The following is a 24,928-nucleotide window of genomic DNA, read 5'->3' as shown; positions in this document are numbered from 1 at the left end:
AATAATATAAATCATTTCTTTACAATATAATCTATCCTACTTTGCGAAGACATGCTTTATCCTACACTTTTCTCATTTCAATCTTCATATATTTTCTCTTCTTCCAACCCCATTTGTGTGAAAGATTTCAGTGGTGCTTATGCCCAATGCCCCAAATGAATCTGGCATATTTTGATAGACATAGGAAACATTTTGACAGCTTGAGGACATTCACAAAAAACTTAACAGCAGATTATGACAGCTTTGACTCTGGAATGAACAGAAATGTGGCAGTTTTGTTCTGGTGCTAAGAACACAGAATTTGAGAGCTAGAATCTATCAGAAGAGTCAACATTATAAAGTTCACATATTAGTGAAACTGCTACAGGAGGTTGAGGGTGGGTGTTCTTTTCAAACTACAGATTAGTCTTGAGTGAACCCAAGTGAAACTTGGAAAATTCAGTGTTAAGTATTTTTTTTTTATTTTAAACACTTTAAAGGCCAGACCACTTGTTCTGAAATTGCCAATTGGAAACGCAAGTACTGATGGACCATAGGGAAGAAAACGTAATTCAGAGCTTGCCTGAACATAGAGAATCTATTGACATTTTAGTAAAAAGAAATTGGGCTTTGCAGCTGTACTTTCAAGAAAAAATGAAGTTCATCCATTTTTAACATACTCAACAGACAGAGAAGGGAACAATACAATGGCAAATGTGCAGCCAGTACTAAAAGCTAGACCCTTGAGCCCACATGATTTCCAAACACAGCATGGACACCTAGAGAACGATGCACTAGATGATGTCAGTGGAATCCAGTCCATCTGTCATGAGTGCTAGGCCTACAGGCCGCAAATAGAGATTGCTGTAGGAGGAAAAAACACCCTCAGTGGTATTCCTGCAACACAGAACTCCAAAGGCAGTGATTTGTGGTCCAATTACCAAAGACATGTTCTTGGAAATGTCAAGCTTCTGGCACCAAATTCCTTTATCTCTTATTCTGTTTTCTTGTTTGTTTGTTTTTGTTTTTGTTTTGTTTTTCTTTTTATAGAAATTTCTTATTTGGGGCTGAAGTGTTGTCTGGTATTAGGTGAAGTCCATCCCCTTAAATAGCAGTGGCAATGCTTAACTGAAAAACAGGACGTTGGGTCTTTAAATTGTGCAATGAATGTTTTATGTATATGTTCCCAAATGAAATATCACATACCATATTAATCTTACTAGTAACACTTAGGAATAAAGCAAGTAGTGCTTATGTTTATTGTACAATGGTATACATGGATCAGAATCACTTGGTGTTTAAGAGCTATGAATCAGACTTCTTGGATTTGAATCACTGCTTTGCCACTTAACAATGTGACTTTATGGAAATCACTTAACCTCTCTGGCTTCAGTTTCCTTTATTTCTAACAGGGGAATAATAGGGTTTTTGTGAGAGTTAAATGAGGCATTATCTGGAATGTACTTGGAGGAGTGCTTGCCACACAGTGTGAAGTGCTCAGTTAACGTTAGGCATTACATATTTAATAAGTAGAGATTGAACCATATTACTTCTAACATTGTCTTGACTCTAATTCATACATTTTCTAAAGAAAATTAAACTCCCAGTGACATTTGCTGCTATGCTTCTACATTCCTTTTAGTTGTGGTAGGAAGTGGTAAGAACAAGAGTTGCAAAGACAAATTCACATAGAAGAGTAAAAAGGTATCATCTTTGCATGTCCTATTTCATATTTTACGAGCAGGCAAAAGATTCTAATTGATGTCTTGATCCTTTTCTTTGGAACAAATAAGTTACCTGGGCATGAGGACTAGAAAAGTAACTTGTGAATTTCATTTTTCCTTACATGATGGTGTCAAACAGCCATATATTAGGATGAAGGGAGAGAAACTTGCATTATTCAAAGAACTGTAAAATGGTTGTTACTCAAACTTTTCTGTAGCACTTTCAGTGTTAGAGAAATGACATGGTCTCTAGATATTCATATTATTTTGATGTCAACCATATTTTACATTTTCTTAGAAACTTCAAAAGCCAGCTGTTGTATGAGGAAGAGTAGCTGTGGTTTGCTGATTATACAGAAGTGGTGAGAAGTAAAAATTATGGTCTAAGGGAAATGGAGTGTTGGGAAAGCCCCTTTGGGGCCTGATACACATTGAGTTTCTCCTCAGACTCTGCCTATGTGGGTGTCTGAGTATTTCTTTTCTCGCATTCTCCATTGTTGACCTCCTGTCAGGGCACTCTGCCTTTGATCTCCGAAGTTCTGCTGTGTGTTTGGTCTGAGAGCATAGTTTACGCTATGCCCCTAGGCCCTCTAGATTAGGTCCTGAATTGCCTCTATCAGCAGCGGTGTCTGTGTCTTCTCCTGGCACTCTGTTCTGGCTCAGACTGTGGGCCCAGAGCCAGGGCTGGCCCTACCCTGTCTGCGCCGTGCTGCCATGTGGCCCTAGCCCTGCTAAATCTTTACCTTTAACTATAGCTAGAAATGAAACCTAAGCTACACATAAATCATGAAGTATTTATGTTCAGAGTAGGAAGAGCCCAAATGATTCAGTGTGAGAAAGACATAAGGATCCTAGCAGGAAGTCCCCCAAGCGTGTCCAGTGAGAATTCTTAAAACAAATTTGTCAGTGGAGAGAGGGGGGCACAATGAATGAAATCTAAACACGATGCACTTATGCTAACTTAATCTCCAAAGACCAGAGAAGTTCAAGAGTCAATTCTTTAAATCCTGAAATTGTACTTGAGGAGTAATAAAATAATTAAATTTACAGAATTTTGATATATTTATCCTTGATTATAAAATTGCTAAGATGCCTGGACAGATTCTACAACAGGGCCTATGAACTATGCTTATTTGCCTCAACAAAACAAAGCTGAGGATTCTGATACCCTGCCAGGCAGGCAAGGCTCTAAGGGAATACAGAAAGTCAGAACTGGCCCTTTCCTATCTTTCTGTTATTTGTCCTTCTTTCTAAACTGTCGGGCTTCCTCCCAATTTATTAAGGATTAAGTCTTCTCTAAGCCGTCTCATTGTCCATTGTACCATCACTATTAAGGTACCCAAATGAACAGGCCTTCCTAAATGTGTCTCACGCTCTAGAAGTGTTTTTGTCTCATGCTTCTCTCCTTTGTACCCTGGGTAACAACATCCAAAACACGTAAATAAAATCTCCCATTTTTGTTTTATTGCCTTTCTTCAGATCCTTTAGATTTTCTTGTTTCTGATAAAATATGAGATGGTCAATGAAGATCATTTAGAAAATTTCTTGGATAAAACTGATAAAATTGGATATTAGGTTATTCAACAATGTTCCAAATTATAAAATCTTTATTTTTTATAGGGTGTGCAAAATATGTAAAATATATAATAGCTGAAACATGATAGAGGTTTATTTCTTGCTCACATAAAGTAGAAAGCAGATTTTCTAATTGGCACACAGTTGCAAGTAGTGATTCAGGTCCCGCTTCTTCCACCTTTTGCCTTTCAAGCTTGCCAGGCATCCGCTGGTAGCAGGGGGAAGAGCATGAAGGAGCACTGAGGAAGGCATTTGTGGGCCAGGCTCACATCCCATTGGCTAGACCTCAGTCATATGAACACACCTAACTGTGAGGGAATCTGGGAGGTATAGACAGGTGTGTGTCCAGATAGCAATCTCACCCAGGATCCTCTTAGACTTTAGTGGTAGACTTAGTGGTAGGAAAATTTACATCTCTCCTAAAGAACCAGCTTGTTTCATTTTGTAACTTAAGGAAAGCCACATGCCTAATTGTGTTTTCTGTTTTGCCTTAGCTGCCAGGAAGTTCAAAGCTAAATTTAGTATTCAATTGATATAATTATTCTTAACTTGGGTTTTCTGGGACAATTATCTGCTGTTTTTATTATCTGACTCTTGTTCTTTTATCTTTGCATTACTTATTATGTACCTTCTGTTGCAGCTGAACTAAAACTCTTTGTGGAAATCACTGAAGGTAAAAATAATGAATAAAAATGTAATAACTTTCAAGTATGCCAAGAGTTTATAAAACACTTCTGTAGACATCATGTTATTTGATCCTCTCACCAGCCTGAAATGTAGGCAGGGTGGACATTTTTACTTCCTGTTTACACATAAGAAGACAGAGGGCCAAAAATATTTAATTGAATTTCCCCATGGGGCAGAGCCAGAACTCAGAGGTGAATTGTCAACTTTCCAGCCCATTGTTTTTGGCATGACTTCCACCAGCCAAAAGGTAACCTTCCTTTGGGATGTTGCTGAATGAATTGCATGAATCCAATAAGATAAAGACTTCATTAACAAAACGAGCTTGTTAAGTTAATAGTATACAGGCTCTGTGCCCTGCTAACTTGAGGCTAATGCATAATCAGCAAATAATAAACAACTTCTATGATAAAATCAATGTAGAGAAAGGGTTGAAGAATAAAAAGAATAACCCATTGCTTTTTTAAAAAAAATTTTTTCTAGAAGGATTTCAGTGGAGACTTGTGAGAAGGTAAACAGGTAAAGCTTAATTATTATCTAGTACAAAGTGCATTCAGTAGCCTAATCCTCACTTGCTGATTATGAATTAGCCAGTTGCCATCTCTATTGTCCATCAGATTAACATGCCTGAGACTCGGCTCTTTACTTTGTTACCCAGGAATCCCCGTTCAGAAAGCATTTACAAGTTTGCTAGAGGCAACTGAAGTTTTTTGGGAAGAGGGTATGGGTTGGAATGGGGACTATGTGAGTAAGGTTTACATTTCTGAAACTCACCAACACTTCCATTATTTAAGGTCATTTTAGCCATATTGCCTGTGGGGATTTCCTGATGGCCCATTATTTTCATGCCACCCTCTGCCATCTTGCTGTCTTCCATCCTCTCTATGTCCCTTTCCTGCCACTATTTTTTTCTCTCCCCCTCTGTCTAATCAAACAACAAAACCATATCAATAAAAACCAATACAAAATTTTGCTTCTTCAGAGCAACTTGGTCTTTACTCTTTCTTGATTGGTGTCTTTCCCATACCTCAGGTTTCATTCTCCAAGTGAATGGAAATCTCAAAGTTTTTTCCCAAACAAAGATATTCTGGTATCAAATGTTAACTTGCTACATTGTTTATTTTGTCAGGTAAGAATGGAAAGAACCCACTGAAAGATTTAACCACAACGTTTTTAGTCTTCTTGGGAAGAGCAGCTTCAGGGTAGGGGAAAGAAAAGAAGCTAAATTGCAATAGACTAAGTTGGAGGTGAGGAAATTGAGACAATGTGTGAACATGATTGTTTCAAGTTGATTGGTTGAAAGGAGAAGGATGGGACAGTAGCTAAAAGCAGATGACAATGTCCAGGGAAAGTTTTTAATAATTCAAATGACTTGATCATGTTTACATGCTGATGAAAAGTAGTCAACAGAGAACAAGAAGTTGATAATAAAAGAGGTTCTCTGATGTGGTGAGAGAAGGTCATATCTAAATACAGGAGAAGGTCTGTTGTCACAGGAGAAAAGGAGACGGCTACAGATACAGGTCAATCTATATGTGGGTTGCAAAACGTTGAGGAAGTTCCCATATAATTCTTCCTCATCTTCCTCCTCCTTTTCCTCTTTTTCTTTCTCTTTCTTCTGTGGCTTTACTCTTGTAAATTAGGAGTTAAACTTCTCTATTAGGAATGGACAGGGAAATGATGAAGTAAGAATTTGAAAAAAGTGAAGAATAAGAGTGAGAGTTAAGGAGGGAAACATGGGCAGATTCCTAGTAGTATAGAGGGACCTTTGGGGTTGGAGACGATGTGTTTTATCGTAGTGGCACCATTCTGCCCATTTAGATGAACTTTACCCATCAGTGTTCAGCAGCCTGTATGTAGGCATGAAGAAGATGCTTTTCCAGGGCTTGTGTTTTGCTAGATACCTGGGATGAAAGGATGGCACACCAAAAGGATGAAGATAATGGCCAGAGATTGGTTGAAGTTGGATCTTTGGTTTGAGGCCAAAAGAACAGGAAAGAGGTGATGATTGATGAAAAGGTTTCCCTTAGAACCTGGATTAGACTCTTTCTGTCTTTTTAGTCATTTTATGCTTACTTTATTGATTCAAAGTTCACATGTAAAATTTAAGTATATTATTATAAAGCTATAGGGTTCTAAATAGATAGCTTTTATCAAAACAGTATGAGATTATTTGGTTGTACATGTTACAAATTCATATGATTTTGGTTTGTTGATGACTGAGTTATCCTAAAGAGGATCAGGTTTTGTTGAAGTTACTGTGTCCGTGGTATGGTAAAAGTGGTTAAGAATTGGAAATTCTTGGTTCTAGGCCCATTTCTACCAAAAGTGAACTATGTGACCTCAGAGAAGTCTTTTCATCTCTCTGGGATTCAGTTTATTCCTTTTAAATGAAGGACTTGGTGTATATTGTCTAAACTTCCTTCCAGCTTCAACATTGGTATTAATCTATTGATCCCATGAATGCACGAAATTCTTTGATGCAGTTGGAACAGCAATTTTTCAAAAATTTTATATTTATCCTGCTATAGTGAGATTTCCAAATGAAGATCAATGAAGCCCAGTTGTCTGTTGAATACACCATTTCACTGATCAGGCTTATCCCTCCAAGTTTCTAGCTTAGGCAAAAACAGATAGTAGTAATAAACATCTTAAATCTGTAGCAGAGAATTGAGAATTGAAGACCTTCATAGACTTAGAGGAAAATAATAAGAACAATTGCATTTTTCAGGGATGATAATAATTTTTATTTAAAAGGGAGAGATAGATTTATTGATCCCCTACCCCCAACCCCACGCAGCTTCAATTGACTTCTAATTCATCAGCTGCATAGGAATCTAAGTGTTGAATTTTTGGTTTGAGAGAATTTGGTTCCAAACCTTAAATTCAGTACAAGAATTTCAAGGCCTGTGTCTGTGTTAGTCACAAAATTTTAACTCCATTTGAATTGATGAGTTCTTGAATCATTGATATCATAGTGTAAATGAAAATTAAAACCAACTAGAACTCATTGAAGCCGGGGGAAAAAAGAGCGCTATGAACCTTGACTAGCAGACTAATCTCTCCTGTTCTGTTGTTCAGTCTTTCATGAATGTTCACTGGTAGGTGAAAATTGCAGGGGATGATATAAACTGATGCATTGGTTTTGAAAAAATATATCTAATCTTCTGCTCCAGAAGATGTTCACAGGGTTTGACAGCAAAGCCTAATACATATTCATAGCCAATATGCTTTGTAACCAAGGGAAATTGAGGCAAGTACAACAGAATGAAGCATGAGAAAGCAGCATGTTAATTTTAAATTTAATTATAGAGATAAGGAAAAGGATGTGTTTTGATAGTGTATGCTCATTCAGCTGTCACAGAACATTAACCAAAAATCATGCTGAATGCCTGACAAAAGAGATATTAATTTTGAGCCAGGTGTGGTAGTGTGTGCCTGTAGTTCCAGCTACTTGGGAGACTGTGGCGGGAGGATCCCTTGAGCTCAGGAGTCCAAGCCTGCAGTGAGCTATGATCACACAGCCTGGGTGACAGAGCAAGACCCTGGCTAAAAAAAAAAAAAAAAAGAATATTTATTTTGGTGAATGGTTAATAAAACTAGCAGGTTCTGGAGAAAACAAAATTTTGAAATCCTATTATAAACTATTTTTCATGTAAAGAAAAAAATCATTGCAGAATTCCAATGATCTGAAGTAAAAGCAAAAATCTTATGAATTATGGACAGGTTTCTGCTCTATAAAATAGTTCTATTTATGGATATTTCAGCATGCTTAAAGGCTGCATTCAGTTAAAAATTAGGAAAAACAATAGGTAGTGCTTGTAATCTTATTGCTTTTGATAACCTGGAAACGTGTCATTAGTTGTGACCAGAACACCTGGGCTTTCCACTGAAGTGTAAGTTTTTGAAGAGCATTGATCTTGTCTGTCACGTTCAAAGTTAGTGCCAAATGTTTAGAATAATGTTTGGCATGGAACAGCCACTTAATAAATGTTTGTTTAATTAATGAATGAATAAACCTACCAAATGCTGCTTTGTACGGTGCATATGCTCAACATATACTAATATTTATTAAAGAATAGATGGATGGATGGAGGAACATATTTCTCCCAGTGGCTTACAACTCATGATTTGACAGTTATTTTCAGGATCTGGAAGCAAATATTCACCAATGAATAAGGGCAGTGAACCTTGGGTCAGTGACATGTGACATGCTAATCCACTGCCAACTTTTGACAGAGGAGAAAATACCCATGTTTCTGAACCAGTTGGATTGTGCTCTTTCCATAGTTTTAAACTGGGACGTTTATCCTTGTCTTAGACAAGTCCTTATTTACGGAGTAAGGGAAAATATTATTTTCTTCATTTCATTATTAAATATTGCTAAGAAGGAGTTAAAGAAAAACAAATCTAAGCAACATTTCTAAGGGTTGACAGATTTTAAAAAATACGGTTAAGTGTCTGCTTTGGAAATGTATTGCCCTTTTTCTTTACCAGAGAGTATGTGAATATTTAGCCTTATTAGAATGATTTTTAGCAACCAATTGATGAATCTTAAGAAGAATTATACCCCTGCTTGGTGAGAGTCTTGGATACAGGCAACCTTATACTTTGTTGATAGGTATGTAAATTTGTTCAGCCTTTTAGAGGAGGACTTGGCAAGATATGTTAAAAACTTTAAGAATCTGTAAATTCTTTGATTCAGTAATTCTGCTTCTAGAGAATTTCCCTCAGGAAATATTAATAATTGGACAACCGAGCAAAGATGTGTGTGTAGGAATGTATGTTGCAGAGTTGTTTATATAAAACAGTAAAGCATTGGGAGCAATTGAAATTTTTAATAATAGAGGTTATAAATAACTGTATCTTCTCCATAGAATATTGTGCAACCATTAAGAATGATGATAAAAACCTATATATTGTAAGAGGCATAGCTTTATGGTATGCTATAAATGGAAAAAGCAACATATAAAGATAAGTATTTCATGATACTATTTTGTAAATAATACACAGTCATTTCTATTTCTGCCTAGAAAAAGCTGAAAGGCTGATGGCATTATGAATGATTTTAATTTTTCGCTTATCTGTATTGTCAAACATGGATTATTTTGTGCAAAAATAATTTTTAAAGTGTGTTGGCACACTCACATGTTGCCAATTCAAAGCATGTGATCTTTTCTTAATGACAAAAAAGCCTGCCAAATTTCTTACAAAGGGTATATTTTTAGAGTTTTGTACTTAGGTTTAGAACTTAGTTTTTATATAAGTTACAGTGAACTCCAAATCATTCAAAGCTCAGAGGCTGAAGGGAATTTTACAGTTCATGCTTTTCCTAAAAAGACAGGCAGCTCACTAGAACTGACTGTAACTGCAGAAAATTCTTTCTAGGCAAAAGGAAATGGTTTTTAGAATATTCTTTGAAAGGGATTCAGGAAGACAGGAAGATTTTCTAAAGGTCTAAAGTTGTGCCTAGTGAGATAACCAACCAGGCATTCCGAAAGTGTATTGGCTTTCTGGCTCTTGCAAGAGCAATTGGAGACAATAACTGGTTATTTTCTTACTCAGTAGTTAAACAGATATAGCAAAATAAATGTACAAACATTATCTTAGGAAGAGCTGAATGAGATTATGTTTTCCAATGGCTCATGCACTTATCACCTTTATTAGAAGAGGAATTCTAACAGAGGCAGGTGTACTAATTTTTTTTTTACCTCAGAAAGACAAGACAGAATATTCATTAATAGGAGTGAAAGGATGTGTATTTAAAAACACGATTAAGTAGTTTTTATTTGGAGGTCTACATTCAAATGAGACTACATTGTCTATTAAGATAATGAAGATTTTATTAAAGACATAGTAATGAAATTTTCCATTGAAGGGAATGAGGATTAATTATTTTATGCTCTATGTTTTATTAATATAATGAAATAAAATTTCCTAAACTCTTAGTGTGTTCATATCGATATTGAATATATGCTCGTGAATTTAGCTTGAGGAGATTGTGTCTTCAACAGCAATAATCAATGTTTGAATAGAGTTGCTTAATGTAAAGATGGCCTTCTGTACAGATTATCTTACTGATGCCTTATACAAACCCCGAGAGAGGTTATGACTGGCCAAAGGGCATACAAATATTATGTGGCAAATTCAGGAATAAATCCCGGATATTAACTAAATTAGTACTAGTTCAACAGAACACAGAACCCAGATATAAAACAATCTACTTACAATCAGCTGATCTTTGACAAAGCAGACAACAATATACACTGAGGAAAAGAATCCCTATTCAGTAAATGGTGCTGGAAAAATCAGATAGCCACACACAGAAGGATGAAACAGGACCCCTATCTTTTACCACTTTGAAAAACTAATTCAAAGTGGATAAAAGACTTATATGTAAGGCGTGAAACAATAAAAATTCTAGGAGAAAATGTAGGAAAAACTCTTTTAGACATTGGCATAGGCAAAGAATTTATGACTACAACCCCAATGGCAATTACAGCAACAACAAAAATAAATGGGACTTGATTAAATTAAAAACCTTCTGCACAGCAAAGGAAATAATCAACAGAGCAAATAGACAACCTACAGAATGGGAGAAAATATTCACAAACTATATATATGATGAAGGGCTAATATCCAGAAACTACAAAGAACTCAAACAAATCAGCAAGAAAACAACAAATAATGCCATCAAAAAGTGGGCAAAAGACAGGAACAAAACCTTTTAAAAAGAAGACAGACAAATGGCTAACATATGAAAAAAATTGCAACATCACTAATCATTGGAGAAATGCAAATTAAAACCACAATGAGATATCACCTTACTCCTGTCAGAATGGTTATTACTAAAAAGCCAAAAAGCAATAGAAGTTGGTGTGGATGCAGAGAGAAAGGAATGCCCATACACTGTTAGTGGGACTGAAAATTTGTGCAACCTCTATGGAAAACAGCATGGGAATTCCTCAAAGGACTAAAAATAAACCAACTATTCCATCCAGCAATTCCACTACTGGGTATCTACCCAAAGGAAAATAAGTCATTTTATCAAAAAAACACCTGTACTGAAATGTTTATTGCAGCACAATTCACAATTGCAAAGATGTGGAATCAACCTAAGTGCCCATCAATTCATGAGTGGATTAACAAAATGTCTTATGTATATATACCATGGAGTACAACTCAGCCATAAAAAGAAATGAATTAATGTGTTTTGCAGCCATTTGGATGGAACTGGAGACCATTATCCTAAGTGAAGTATCTCAAGAATGGAAAAACAAACACCACACGTACTCTCTAATAATTTGGAACTAATTGGTGGGCACACATGGCCACAGAGAGAAGTAAGAGTCATTGGAAATCAAGAAACAGGGAGGGGGTAGAATGGAAGGGGTAGAAACCTACCTGATACGTACAGTGAACATTATTTGGGTGAGGGGCACACTAATAGCCCTGACTTAAGCATTATAAAAAGCTATCCATGTAACAGAAACATTTCTACTCCCTTAATGTTTTGAAATAAAAAAAGTTAATGCATTTGTGCTTTTAAGTTTGTACAAAAGATCAAGTACTTTAATGTAACTAATTTATTTAACATTTAACTAATTTATTCAAGTTGGCATATGATAGAATTAATAAACATAAACCACATATTGATCAAGGCATAATCCTTCTTGAAATAAGTTAGGAGTTTTTAGTAAAGGCAAACTGCTAAATTTTAACCAATGGTATGGCAAAACATGGTTTTATTTTCAAATTTAAAACAAACAAATAAAATTCTAACAGGTGAACAACTGGTAATAGAATTATCAGGGATACCATAAAATTGTGTTTTTTGTCAAATTTCACAAATTTCTCAGGTCTCTCTCCCCAGTGCATATTGGCATTATTAATGTGCGGAAAACTATGTAGCAACTTATGTTACTTTGAGGAAGAACTTTATTATTCATGATCTGTTTGTAATTCCACATTCTTGATTGTAAAAAAGAAATCATTTTGGTATTTGTCAGAGCAGTTTCTTGTTTTTAGGAATAAAAATGAACTACCAGCTCATGGCAAGAAAATACACAGAGATTCTGCTTTAAAATGTTATTAATGAGATAATAATATAGATATGAGGTTGATTGATGTCATTATGTAATAGTTTAAAATAAAAGATTGGCATTGACTTAGTTTTCAGAAACAGTTTGCAGTTTTGGCTCAGATGGAGTGTTTTTAGGACCAGAATTCTTTCTCTACATTTAAAATCTGGGTCACTGAAAATTTTCCATCTATCTAAACATTTTAGACTAAAAATAATTTAACAAAGATAAGAATAATGGATTTCTGACTGGCTCAAAAGGCTCAATATCAATTATTTCTCAGAAAATTTAATTAATTAAATGCCCAAATGAACCTCTGCTATTAAACAATTGATTATTTCTTTCTTGCACACATATCTAAGTTAATGTTCATAACAATTTTCTTGTGACTGATAACTGCTATACCTACTTTACAGAAGCGGAATTATGGCTTGGCAGTGAAGTAACTTGCCAGTAGTTATCTCGATTTCTGGTGCAACCAGGATCAAACCTACATCGGTTTGAGTTGGTCTGCAATATGCTGCCTGCAGTGCTTACTGTCAGTCCTGACTCTCTGGCTTTGACATTGGGAGAAAATTAATTCTTTCATCATGAATCTCACTTAATAGCCCATCAATATTAAGCTATATACTTATTTGAAATATGGTTGATCTTCATTATTTGTAGATTATGTATTTGTGAATTTGCCTACTTCCTAAAATTTATTTGTAATCCCCAAATCAACATGTCACATTCATGGTCCTTCGCAGACATATAGAGAGTGGCAAAAAATTTGAGTCTCCCAATGTCCACATTCCAAGCTGAGTTCAAACAAGGTGACACTTTGCTTTCTTATTCCAGCTTTCATATTGTAAACAAGTGTCCTTTTTGCCATCTATTTAATACCACGTTTTTCACATTTTTGTACTTTTTGTTTGGTGATTACTCTGTTTAAAATGGCCCAGAAGTGTAGTAATGACGTGCTGTCTGCTGTTCCTGACTGCAAGAAGGCTGTGATGTGCCTTACTGAGAAAACAGTTGTGTTAGCTTCGTTCAGGCGTGAGTTATGATGCTGTTGGCCATGAGTGAAATTGTTATGAATTAACAATATATATTAAATAGAGTGTCTTCCAACAGAAACACACATAAGATAAAATTAGGTATTGAGCATTTGATGAAGATGTGACTAGAGGTTTGCAGAAATTTTACTCTGCGTTTCCCCTGGGAGCAACGGTTTAGTATCTGCTAATTTAGCGTTTGTAGGGACTTTATAAAGCATAATTACCACAAATCAACTGTATTTGGTTTCACTCTTCCTTTGGAATGACTTATTTACAGAACTGAACTTCTTGCCCTTACATTAAAGTTTCACAGTGGTGTAATTTTACTGGCTGTGCTAAACCCTCTGTAGAGATTCACCCATTTTTCTATACCACTGTACAGGCACACCTTGGAAATATTGAAGATTCAGTTTTAGATCACCACAGTAAAGTGAATATCATGGTAAAGCAAGTTACATGAATCATTTTGTTTCCCGGTGCATATAAAAGTTATGTTTACTTTACAATGTAATCTTTTTTTTTTTAAGAGATGGGGGTCTCACTCCACCCAGCCTGTAGTGTGGAGTGGTACAATCATAGCTCACTGTAACCTCAAACTCCTGGGTGCAAGTGATCCTCCTGCCTCAGCATCCTGAGCAGTTGAGACTAAAGGCATGGTATGCCACTGTGACCAGCTAATTTCTTTTATTTTTTGTAGAGATGAGGTCTCGCTAAGTTGCACAGACTGGTCACAAACTCCTGGCCTCAAGTGATCCTCCCTCCTTGGCCTCCCAAAGTGCTGGAATTATAGGCCTGAGCCACTGCACCTGACTAGTGTAGTCTATTAAATGTGCAGTAGCATTATGTCTAAAAAAATACTTTATTGCTAAAAAATGCTAACAACTGTCTGTTAGTTAGTCTTCAGTGAGCCTTAATCTTTTTGTTGGGGGTAGGTCTTGCCTTGATGTTGATGGCTGCTGACTGATCAGGCTAGTGTTGCTGAAGGTTGGCGTGGCTATGACAATTTCTTGAAATAAGATGACAGTGAAGTTTGCCACATGGATATACTCTTTGGGGAAGGATTTCTCTATAGCATAAGATACTGTTTAATAGCATTTTACCTATATTAGTACTTCTTTCAAAATTGGAAGCAATCCTCTCAAACTCTGCTGCTGTTTTATCAACTAAGTTGATATAAATATTGTAAATTCTTTGTTGTCATTTCAACAATGTTCACAGCATCTTCACCAGGAGTAGATTCCATTCAGGAAACCACTTTCTTTGCTCAGCATAAGAAGCAACTTCTCATCCATTCAAGTGTGATCATGAGATTGCAGCAATTCAGTCACATCTCCAGGCTCCACTTCTAATTCTCTTGCTACTTCCACCACATCTGCAGTTACTTCCTCCACTGAAATCTTGAACCCCTCAAAGTCATCCCTGAATGTTGGAATCAAGAATCCAAATTCCTGTTAGTGTTCCTCCCATGAATCATGGACATTCTTAATGGCATCTACAACAGTGAATGCTTTCCAGGAGGTTTTCAATTTACTTGTCCTGCATCTATCAGAGGAATCACTATCTATGGCAGCTATATCCTTACAAAATGTAACTTGAAAGTTGAGATTATTCCTTGATCCATGGCCTGCAAAATGAATGTTGTGTTAGCATGCCTGAAAACAACATTAATGTCCTTGTACATACTCTATCAGAGCTCTTGGGTGACCAGGTCCATTGTCAAGGAGCAGTAATATTTTAAAAGGAATATTTTTTCTGAGCAGTAGATCTAAACACTGGACTTATAATAATCAATAAACTATGCTGTAAAGAGATGTGCTGTCATCCAGGCTTTGTTGTTCTATTTCTAGAGCACAAGAAGAGTAGATTTAATATAATTCTTAATGACTCTAGGATTTTTGGAATTATAAATGAGCACTGGATTAAACTTAAAGTCATCATCTGCATTAGCTCCTAATAAGAGAGTCAGCCTGTCCTTTGAAGCTTTGAAGTCAGGCATTGGCTGCTTTTCTCTGGTTATAAAAGTGCTAGATGATATCTTTCAACAGAAGGCTGTTTTGTTTCCATTGAAAATCTGTTGCTTAGTGTAGTAACCTTCATCAGTGATCTTAGCTAGATCTTCTAGGTGACTTGCTGCAGCTTCTACATCATCAGCAAAGAAAGTGGTTTCCTGAGATGCAATCTACATCCATTGCAGCAACACAATATCTGCAAAATGTGATAAAACAAAGTTCAATAAAATAGCGTATGCTGGTATTGGTTTCCTTTGCTTCTATAACAAATTACCACAAACAATGGCTTAGAACATATAAATCTATTAATGCGCAGTCCTGGAGGTCAGAAGTCCAAACTGGACTTTACAGGGCTAAAATCAAGATGTTGTCAGGATTGCCTTCCTCCTGGAGGCTCCAGGGGAGATGCCTTCTCATACCTTTTCCATCTTCTATAGAGGCCACCTGAATTTTCTGGCTCATAGTCCCATATCACTCTGCTTACATTGTCACATCTTCTCTGACTCTCCTGCCTCCCTCTTCCAGTTATAAGAATGTTTATGATTGAGAATGGCAGCTTCTAACCCTGTCAATTATTTGCTCCCCGGCTTAAATTCACTTAAGTATAATACTTTGATGAAGTAAAACAGCGGTCCCCAACCATTTTGGCACCAGGGACTGGTTTCATGGAAGACAATTTTTCCACGGATGGAGGTGGGGTGGGGTGTGGATCTGTGGCAGAGCTATGTGGCCCAGTTTGCAGCCTGGAGGTTGGGGACCACAGAAGTAAAGGACATTTTTCCTTGCATGTTGGAAGAATTGCTGATAAAATTCCCTTTTGAGGGTAGCATGATGTTCTTGTGCCTATGATGCTTTCACTGTTGTTTCATTTTTTCACTCCTGTTTCTAGTCTCCAGAGCCAAGGAAAACCATCTGTATGTCCAGAGAAGAGTTCATGCAGAGGATGACAGAGGTTGTTGGTTGGGGCACAAAAGAAGAATATGGGGAGCTCTATGACAAAGTGGATATGGCCCAAGATGGCTTTATTACTTGGGACAAGCTGACTTCATTTATACTGCTAGTGCTTTATGAGAAAGAGGAACGAGCAAAGTCAACTGTGGTTCCCCAGTGGAAGGACCTTCAATTCCTCCCAGTAAAACACAAGGACACCATTCAAAAAGTAATTTTCTTAAAAAGTTCATGTCGGTATCTGACTATCAGTAAAGAAGGTCTATTAGGAGTCTGGGGAGAGAATTTAAAGCTGCAAGAAACACTTCCCATCACTTCAGATGCCACAAAGCTCAAACACCTGTGGGTGACAAGTATGGTTTCTCTGGAAAATGTAAACAAGGTAAGAAGTCTTTATAAAGAAATTTACTGCTTGTAAAAGGGGGAAAATTATGGGACCGGGCTCCTGATCAGTATCAAATATATAACACTAGCAGGAACAGAAAGCTGCTTTACTCTTTTGGTGCCTCTCCTCTGACCTGGAGGGAGTACAGGTAGAGCTAAGTGAACTACTCAACTTCCCAAGCTGTTCTCTTGGGTGCCTTAAAATGAAACTGCTGATAATGACTCAGATTCTTGGCTCTGTCTTCCATGTGGCCATGCTGCATCATTAGCTTACAAGAACTTTATTCCTCTATAGTTTATAGCAGTATCATGGATTTAGACACATAGCTGAGAGGCTATTACAGTGCATGGCATGGTTCAAAGCAATTAAGGGAAACTGCTTATCTGATTTTGACCACATGAAGTCAGTGTCTTAATTCTGATAGGTAGGGTCCACTCGGCACAAATATCTTCCTATAACTATACCTATGAGTAAGATAACATAGTGTAAGAAAAATAATTTTTGGGGGGAAGATTGCAGCTTGTAGACTCTATATTCTTAGTATTTTATATTAAGCAGATGGCAAATTTTACTATGAAAAACTTCAAATATAGACACATGCAGACAGAATGGTATTAGAAACCTGATGTAACCAGTATCCACCCTTAACCATTTTCAATTCACAGCCAGTCTTATTTCATCTAGGCCTTCCCCCTATTAAGATGTAAAACATCAAATCATTTCCCTATAAATATTTCTATATTTCTAAAAGATGTGTTTTTTAGCATTACCAAAATACCCCTATCATAGTTAATATCAATAACAATGTTTCCTTAATATCATGAAATATCCAGTCATGTACATATTCCTTTGATTGCCTTACAGTTTTTAATAGTTTATTTGAATCAATATCTGAATAAGGTCCAATTATTGCGAATGGTTGATATGTCTCTTTTAATATATGTTTTCCTCTCTCTCTTCAATCTCTCTTGCGTTATTTTGGCTGTTGCTATTGATGTTTTTGTGTCTTTGTCTTTTAGAGTTTCCCACAGTCTGAATTTTACAAACTGTGTCTACACAGGATTGTTTAATGTGTCCACCTGTTTCTAGTATTTACAGTAAATCAGCTGTCAAGTCTAAAGCCTTGAGCAGTTTCAGGTTTGTTTGTTTAAAATAGGTGGTTATGTGTTCTTCAGTCAGGAGGTACAAAATGTCTGCTTCTTTCTCTTCTTGAGATGTTAGCAGTTATTGCTGATTGTTCCTAGATACATTAATTTATTAGGGGTTGCCAAATGATGACATTCTAATTTTATCATTTTCTCTTCCTTTAAAAGCTGGAATACTTCTATAAAAAGAAATTTCCCTCATGAATTATTTAGTTATCATGTAGTATGAATTATAGCATAAAGGCAAAATAAATGCCTAATTCTTCACTTTTACTTATCAGTTTTCTAAATAATGAGCTGTTTCTTTAATATCCTATAAAGTTGAACACTGAGTACTATTATCATCATTGTTATCAGTATAATTGAAAAATTATGGGCTTTAAAAAAGTTAATCTACTATTATCCCATGCCTAAAATTGTACTATCTTTAGACAATGAGAACTAACCCAAGTCACCTGCCGAGTCTTTTTACAACCATAAGTCTTTGAAAGCTTGTTTGCTTCCTGCTATGACAAGATTTTGCAGGATCATGTGTATTTCCTATGCCAGACCTAGAACCAGCCATTTCTCCAAAGAGCCAAGGTCTTTTTAGTGGGAAATAGTATGCTCTACTGCCTTGAACCATAAATCATCCTCATCATTATTAGCTCTCTCTATGATACAGCCTGATATATTAATCCTCTTATGATCATCATGAAGTAGATATTATTCCTACTTTAAGAATGAGAGACTGAGCAAAGAAAAGTTGTGTGATTTGCCCTGGATCACACAGGATGTAATCAGTGTTGCCAAGGTTGGTAAACTGAGGCAGCCTGAGGCCTGTGTTTCAGTCTTTGCTGCCTCCATAGTGGCTGCTGACATTGGATCCAGTTCCTTCTTGCTAAGGGTCTGGTGCTAATGCTTAATTTGCATGGATTAAAAGGTAGTTCTAATGCAGATAATATTTTTTTATATCTACATGCGGCATTCTTTTATTATTATGTAATGTTTGTGTTGCACTGTTTCTTCTTTTCAGGACTGATAACTAAAATCTGAGCCTTGCCTTTGTACTCACTCAACATAGAATCTTAAAGAATGTTGCCTTTTTTTTTAAACAGGTATATTGAGGTATAATTACACAAAATATACATTGCACGTATTAAAAGTGTACCAAGTTGTTAGGATTTTAATACATATATGTACCTGTGAAAAATCAACAGCAAAATGAACATAATGAACATATTCACCTTCAAAAGTTTCCTTATACCCTTTCATAACTCCCTCTCACCCCTTTTAGTCAGGCAACCACTGATCTGCTTCTGTCACTATAGATTAATTTGCATTTTCTAGAGTTTTATATAATTGGCATCATGCTGTGTGTACTCCTTTGTTGGTCTGGGTTCTTTAACTTGCATAATTATTTTGAGATTTATCCATGTTGTTGGATACATTGATAGTTTATGTTTTTAGGGCTGTGTACTATTCCATTGTGTGAATATATCACATTCTCACCAATACTTGGTATGATCAGTTATTTTTTTCTTCTTAATTTTAGCCATTTTAAAAGATTTATATTGGTATCATATTGTGGCTTTAATTAATATTTCTCTAATGACTAATAATGTTGAACATACTTTCATGTGCTGATTTGCTGTCTGTGTTTCTTCTTTGGTAAAGTATCTGTTCAAATCTTTTGCTCATTTCTTTTGTTGGGTTTGTTTTTTATTACTGAGTTTTGAGAATTATTTATACATTCTGGGTACATTTATCAGATGTACACTTTACAAATATTTCATCCCAGTCTCGGTTTTATCTTTTCATCCCCCTAAACACTGCTTTGGTAATTTCGTTTTCAGATTGTTCATTGTAAAATAATACAATCAATTTTTTAAAAATGATCACATTCACTCAACTTATTTATTAGTTCTTTAGTTTTTATGTGGATTTAATATATATATAGAAGATCATGTCATCTACAAATAGAGATTATTTTTCTTCCTTCCAATCTGGACACATTTTATTTCTCTTTCTTGGTTAATTTCCCTGGCTGTAAACTCTGGTACAGTGTTGAGTAGGAGTGGTGAGAGTGAACATCCTTATCTTGTTTCTGATCTCTGGGGAAATGCATTCAGTTTTTCACAGTGAAGTATGATGCCAAGGTTTTTCTTTAAAAAAAATTATTTATTTATTATTTTAATTTTTTTAAAATTTTATTATTATTTTTTAAAATTTCAGAATATTATGGGGGTACAAACATTTTAGTTATATAAATTGCTTTTGTACGTTTGAGTCAAAGTTATAAGTGTGCCCATCCCCCAGATAGTGTGCCTTGTACCTGTTAGGTGTGAATTTACCCATTTCCTCTTTCCCCCTCCCACCTGCTTGGTTTCTGATGAATGTAGTTTTTGTTTTTTGGGTTTTTGTGTTGTTTTTTTTTTTTTTTTCTGGTAGTACATACTCTTTATCAGGTTGAAAAAATTCCCTCTTATTCCTGGTTTGTTGAGTGTTTTTATCAAGAAAATGTGTTCGATTTTGTCAAATGCTTTTTTGGCATCTATTGAAATGATCACGTAGATTAGTCTTTTATTCTGTTATTTAATAATACGATGCATTATATTGATTGATTTTTGTATGTTTAACCAACCTTGTGTTCCTGGGATAAATATCACTTTGTTATGGTGTGTAATATTTTTTGTATATTGCTGAATTCTCCTTGCTAGTATTTAGTTGAGTGTTTTTACACCTATGTTCATAAGGGATATTGGTGTGTAGTTTTCTTTTCTTGTGATGTTTTTGTCTGGTTTCAGTATTAGGATAACACTGGCCTGGGGATAAAATGATTTGGGAAGTGTTTCCTTCACTTCAGTTTTTTGGGAGAGTTTGAGGAGTGGTATTAATTCTTTCAGTGTTTGGTAGAATTTATCAATAAATCCCCACCTGGCTGGGGATTTTCTTTGTGGGACATTTTTTTCATTGCTAATTTAATCATTTTGTCATGGATTTGCTGATATTTTCTAAGTTTTCTTGAGTTAGTTTAGGTAATTTATGTGTTTCTTGAAATTTGTCCATTTCATAAAGGTCATCTAATTTCTTGGCATACAATTGTTTATAGTATTCTCTTATAATATGTTTTTATTTCTATAGGGTTGATAGTACTATCCACTCTTATATTTCTGATTTTAATAATTTATATCTTCTCTTGCTCTTTTTTTGTTTGTCCAGCTAAAGTTTTTCCAATTTTGTTGATCTTTTAAGGAGCCAGGTTTGGTTTGATGGGTTTTCTCTATTGCTTTTGTATTTGTTTTACCTCTGTACTCATCTTTATTATTTCCTTCCTTCTGCTTGCTTTGGGTTTAGTTTATTCTTCTTTTTCTAGTTTCTTAGGATGGAAAGTTAGATTACTGATTTGAGTTTTTTTATATTGGTGTTTACAACTGTAAATTTCACTCTAGACACTGCTTTTACTGTATCCTATAAGTTTTGTATGTTGTGTTTTTGTTTTCATTCACTTCAATGCATTTTCTAATGTTTTTTGTGATTTATTCTTTGATCCATTGGTTATTTAGGAGTGTCTTAATTTCTCTGTAATTGTGAATTTCACAAATTTTCTTCTGTTGAATGAAATTTCTAATTTCTAATTCTAATTTCTAATTTCTAATTTCATTCCACTGTGTTTGGAGAACATAATTTATACAATTTCAAATCTTTTAAATTTATTGAGACTTGTCTTATAACCTAATATACGGTCTATCCTGGAGAATGTTTCATGTGCACTTGAGAGGAATGTGTATTTTGCTGTTGCTGGATGAAGTGTTCTACAGACATAGGTTAGATATTATTGGTTTATAGTGTTTTTCAAGTCTTCTATTTTCTTGTTGATCTTTAACTCAGTTGTTCTATTCATTATTGAAAGTGGAGTATTGAAATCGCCAACTGTTATTATTGAAATACCTATCTTTGTTTTCAGTTCTTTCAGTTTTTGCTTCATATATTTTAGGGCTTTGTTGTTAGATAAATGGAAGATGTAAATCCTACCTTGTCAGTAATTATTAATATGTTAAATCTGAATGGATTAAATACTCCAATTAAAAGACAAATTTAAAGAATGGCTCTTTATTTTAATAATTTATACATGTTTATTGACATTCTCTCTTTGGTGAGACATCACTCTCACACTTTCCTGTAGTTCTTTAGATATTATTTATTTTAGTTGTTTGATCATATTTATAATAGCCAATTTAAAGTTTACGTCTAGTAAATCCAACATGCAGGTTTCCACAGGGACAGTTTCTACTGAATGATTTTTATGTTAAATCATTTCTTCTTTTTTTAAAATAGCCGTTAGGATTTTATTTGACTTAGGATAAGGCTATTTAACAGAATCTTTATTGATTTCCGTGAAGCTTCTGCTTACTTCATAAAGCATGGTTTGTAAAGTCTCTGGTATGACTATATGATGCTATAGCTCTCTGTGTCTTAGTCTTTCCTATGCGATTCGTGGTCTAGTCTCCCATGGATGGAGGAGTGTGTGGAATGGAGATAGGAAAGAAAGGATGTTCAAATGCCTCTAATGGGAAAAGTTTCTTCTTGGCTAGAGTTCAAAGTTAGAGTAAAGTATGTTTGTGCCACTGTGCTATACACTTCTGTAATACTGTTAAGGACCTTCAGGGAACAAAGTCTGATTTGGTAATGAGATTTGCGTGTCTGATTTGCATGTTAATTTCACTAAACCCATCAGAAATACATCCTGATTTTCTACTCTGCTACTTTAGATAGCGGTGGCTTTTACAAGTAAAGAGATTTGCTTCTATGATCTGCTGTCCAAAGAAGAATTTTCTTGTCAATACAAACTCCAAGGCCTGAAAGGAACACCAATTTGCATGGATTATTGGTATGATTCTCTTGATGCCAATGAATCAATTCTTTCTTTTGGGGATATAACTGGAAAGGTAAGTGAGAAAAGGATAAGGTTGAACACTATGGATTTAATCATCAAACTAAAGCTCAAAATAGAAGTTAAAATGCAATGAACGTCACCTCCTAATTGAAGTACATTATAGATTATAAGGTCACACGTAGAAGAGATGGATTAGGTCACAATTCCTCTTCTTGCTTATAAAAACAAATCTTCATTGTGGTGTGTGGTTTTTGGTCTGTATATAGTCTCATTTTCCTCATTTAGAAAAAAAAAAGAAGCCTTGCTAACTTTTTTCACTATAGGATGCTTAATCTATTAGATCCCAATGGACATGCTTAAAGCTCTGATTCTGGTGGGGCAAAGGCAATATATGTAACCTAAACATTTGTACCCCTGTAATATGCTGAAAAAAAAAGATTAAGTGTCTAAGTTTATCTCTCATAAGTCAATTTGTTTTCCTGATTTTCTTTCATAAGGTTTTGAGTTTCTCAGTATAAGCCTCCTAGGGAGTGCTCATTTCCTGTTTCATGTAACAAAGAGATAGATGCATTAGAGAGGGCAGCACTGAAACCTAGACATTGGATACAATGATTTTTGTCCTCCTACCAAGTTCCACCTGACCTGTGAAAATGTATTACTTATTTATACTAGAATATGCCTGTAACCTCTGAAGTAGGCTAATTTGAACAATTTCCTTTTGCAATTATGAAAGCATTTCATTCTTACTGTTTTTAATAGAGTTTATCTTAAAAGCAAATAATAGACTGCCCTTCATAATTGTACCATCAACTTCATAGTTGTTTTGTCTTTCAATATAACTGCCTGTATCCTTTAAATAATGTTGAAGAAATTCTTATTAATTCATCATCTATTCTTTATTAAACTTAAAGAACATAAAAATATTCTTGCAGTAATTACCCTGCCCATGTGTGTCTTTATTTCAATATCTCTCTCAAGGTTCAAGCAATTGCTTTCACAGCAGCCTTGATTTCCCTTTTTGAACGGCCTGCAAGTGCATGTGAAGATGAAGAAGCCACCATGACCATTAGCTGGGCAGAACTGCTCTCTGGATGTCACAAATGTTGCCATATATTAGAGCATAAACTTCATCATGGAGATTGGGTCAGGCAAGGTACTGAATTTTAACAGTAATGAAAGAAAACTGTCACCTTCGACTTCTACATTTATATTCTTTGATGAAAAGATTTCACACAAACCGTTTAAGTCTAGAAACCGATAATTGGTTCTCTGGAGGTTTCCGCCTGGACTCTGCTATCCCTTGAACACTGGCAGGCATTCTTTCTTTCTTTGTTTTCATTCGAAAATTTATGCCCCATACAATTAATTCAGGTGACTTGTGCACTCAAGAAATCTCAAGAGAAGGAAGAAAATTGTCATAGAATCCATTTAACTTCAACCCAACTCTGATCTAACTAATCTTATCTAGTTACATTCAGGGCTGCTTAATAAAATAATTTAACAAGTTCCCTCAAAATCACTCCTTTGTTTTCTTTATGTTCCCATGGGAAGTATATTAGTTTGACTGCCTTCAAAATGGTATTGTCTTAATTTTCTTTTCTTCTTCTTATTTGATATAATGACTGAATTTCTCTAAAGTACTTGAATGGCAGTTCTCTATGTAATAGGATTATGCTATAAATCAGCATCTATAGAAAACCAGAATTTTCTTAAAACCTAATCACTTAGTCAACTAATGAGTTAGTTTCACAATATACTTTAATTTTACAAAATTTGTATCTGATGGTTCAATATCCTAATGTGCAATATCTGCACTGATATCTCTTTTCGTCTAGATACTAAGGACTGCGGTAATTTTCTCACTTCTAAATTGCTACATTAAAGAATGCCCACTGAAAATAATGGAAATTAACAATATCATTGATGTTAATAAAATTTAATGAGCTTAATGTTATTGGTCTAAACCTAGTATAGTTTGCAGAAGAGACAGTCAAAATGGACCCAGTTATTACTTTATGGTAATTTTACCCTCTTTGGGTTTTAAAAGGTTACAGCAAATTCTTTAATGTAGGCCCATAATAGTAATATCCTACTTGAGGAACTATACATTCTGCATTTTTTTCTTCTATATAAATCATACCATGTCTTTCTTACCTTCTATACATTTTTTAATTCTGGGATAATATTAATTGTGGAAAAAACAAAAGATGATTTTTTTTTGTAATCTACTAAGTGTGACAAGCACAAAATTATGTGTTAAGTTTTCATAACACTGAAATAAGAATCACAGTACTAGAAATGAACTAAATGGAGCTATTGCAGCTGCTTCCAAAAAAGCATTATATTCTTTTATTCACATTTATATTAATTTATTCTTTGGATATGTAAACCAAAGATTAGACTATAATAATAAAGTAATAGTTCTTGAAATCTTACTCCTACTGGGTTCTCTGAAGTTTAGTGTATTATTTGAGCTCCATAA

The 24,928-nt window shown here is 35.1% G+C and overlaps 1 protein-coding gene across 1 annotated transcript in view; it reads left to right on the top strand.

Annotated features, from left to right (window-relative positions):
• The window catches only part of WDR49 (WD repeat domain 49), a 141,403-nt gene that overhangs the window by 1,684 nt on the left and 114,791 nt on the right, over window positions 1-24,928 (top strand). Inside the window, exons 3-5 of the mRNA XM_045556608.1 lie at window positions 15,982-16,422; window positions 22,322-22,498; window positions 23,425-23,599. Of these exons, the coding sequence (XP_045412564.1) occupies window positions 15,982-16,422; window positions 22,322-22,498; window positions 23,425-23,599 (793 nt within the window). The remainder of the gene's footprint in view (window positions 1-15,981; window positions 16,423-22,321; window positions 22,499-23,424; window positions 23,600-24,928) is intronic.

The sequence above is a fragment of the Lemur catta genome, chromosome 1 (assembly GCF_020740605.2).
Source record: "Lemur catta isolate mLemCat1 chromosome 1, mLemCat1.pri, whole genome shotgun sequence".
NCBI lineage: Eukaryota > Metazoa > Chordata > Mammalia > Primates > Lemuridae > Lemur > Lemur catta.
Note: the sequence above shows the minus strand (reverse complement) of the source record. Positions and strands in the feature narration are given on the sequence as shown.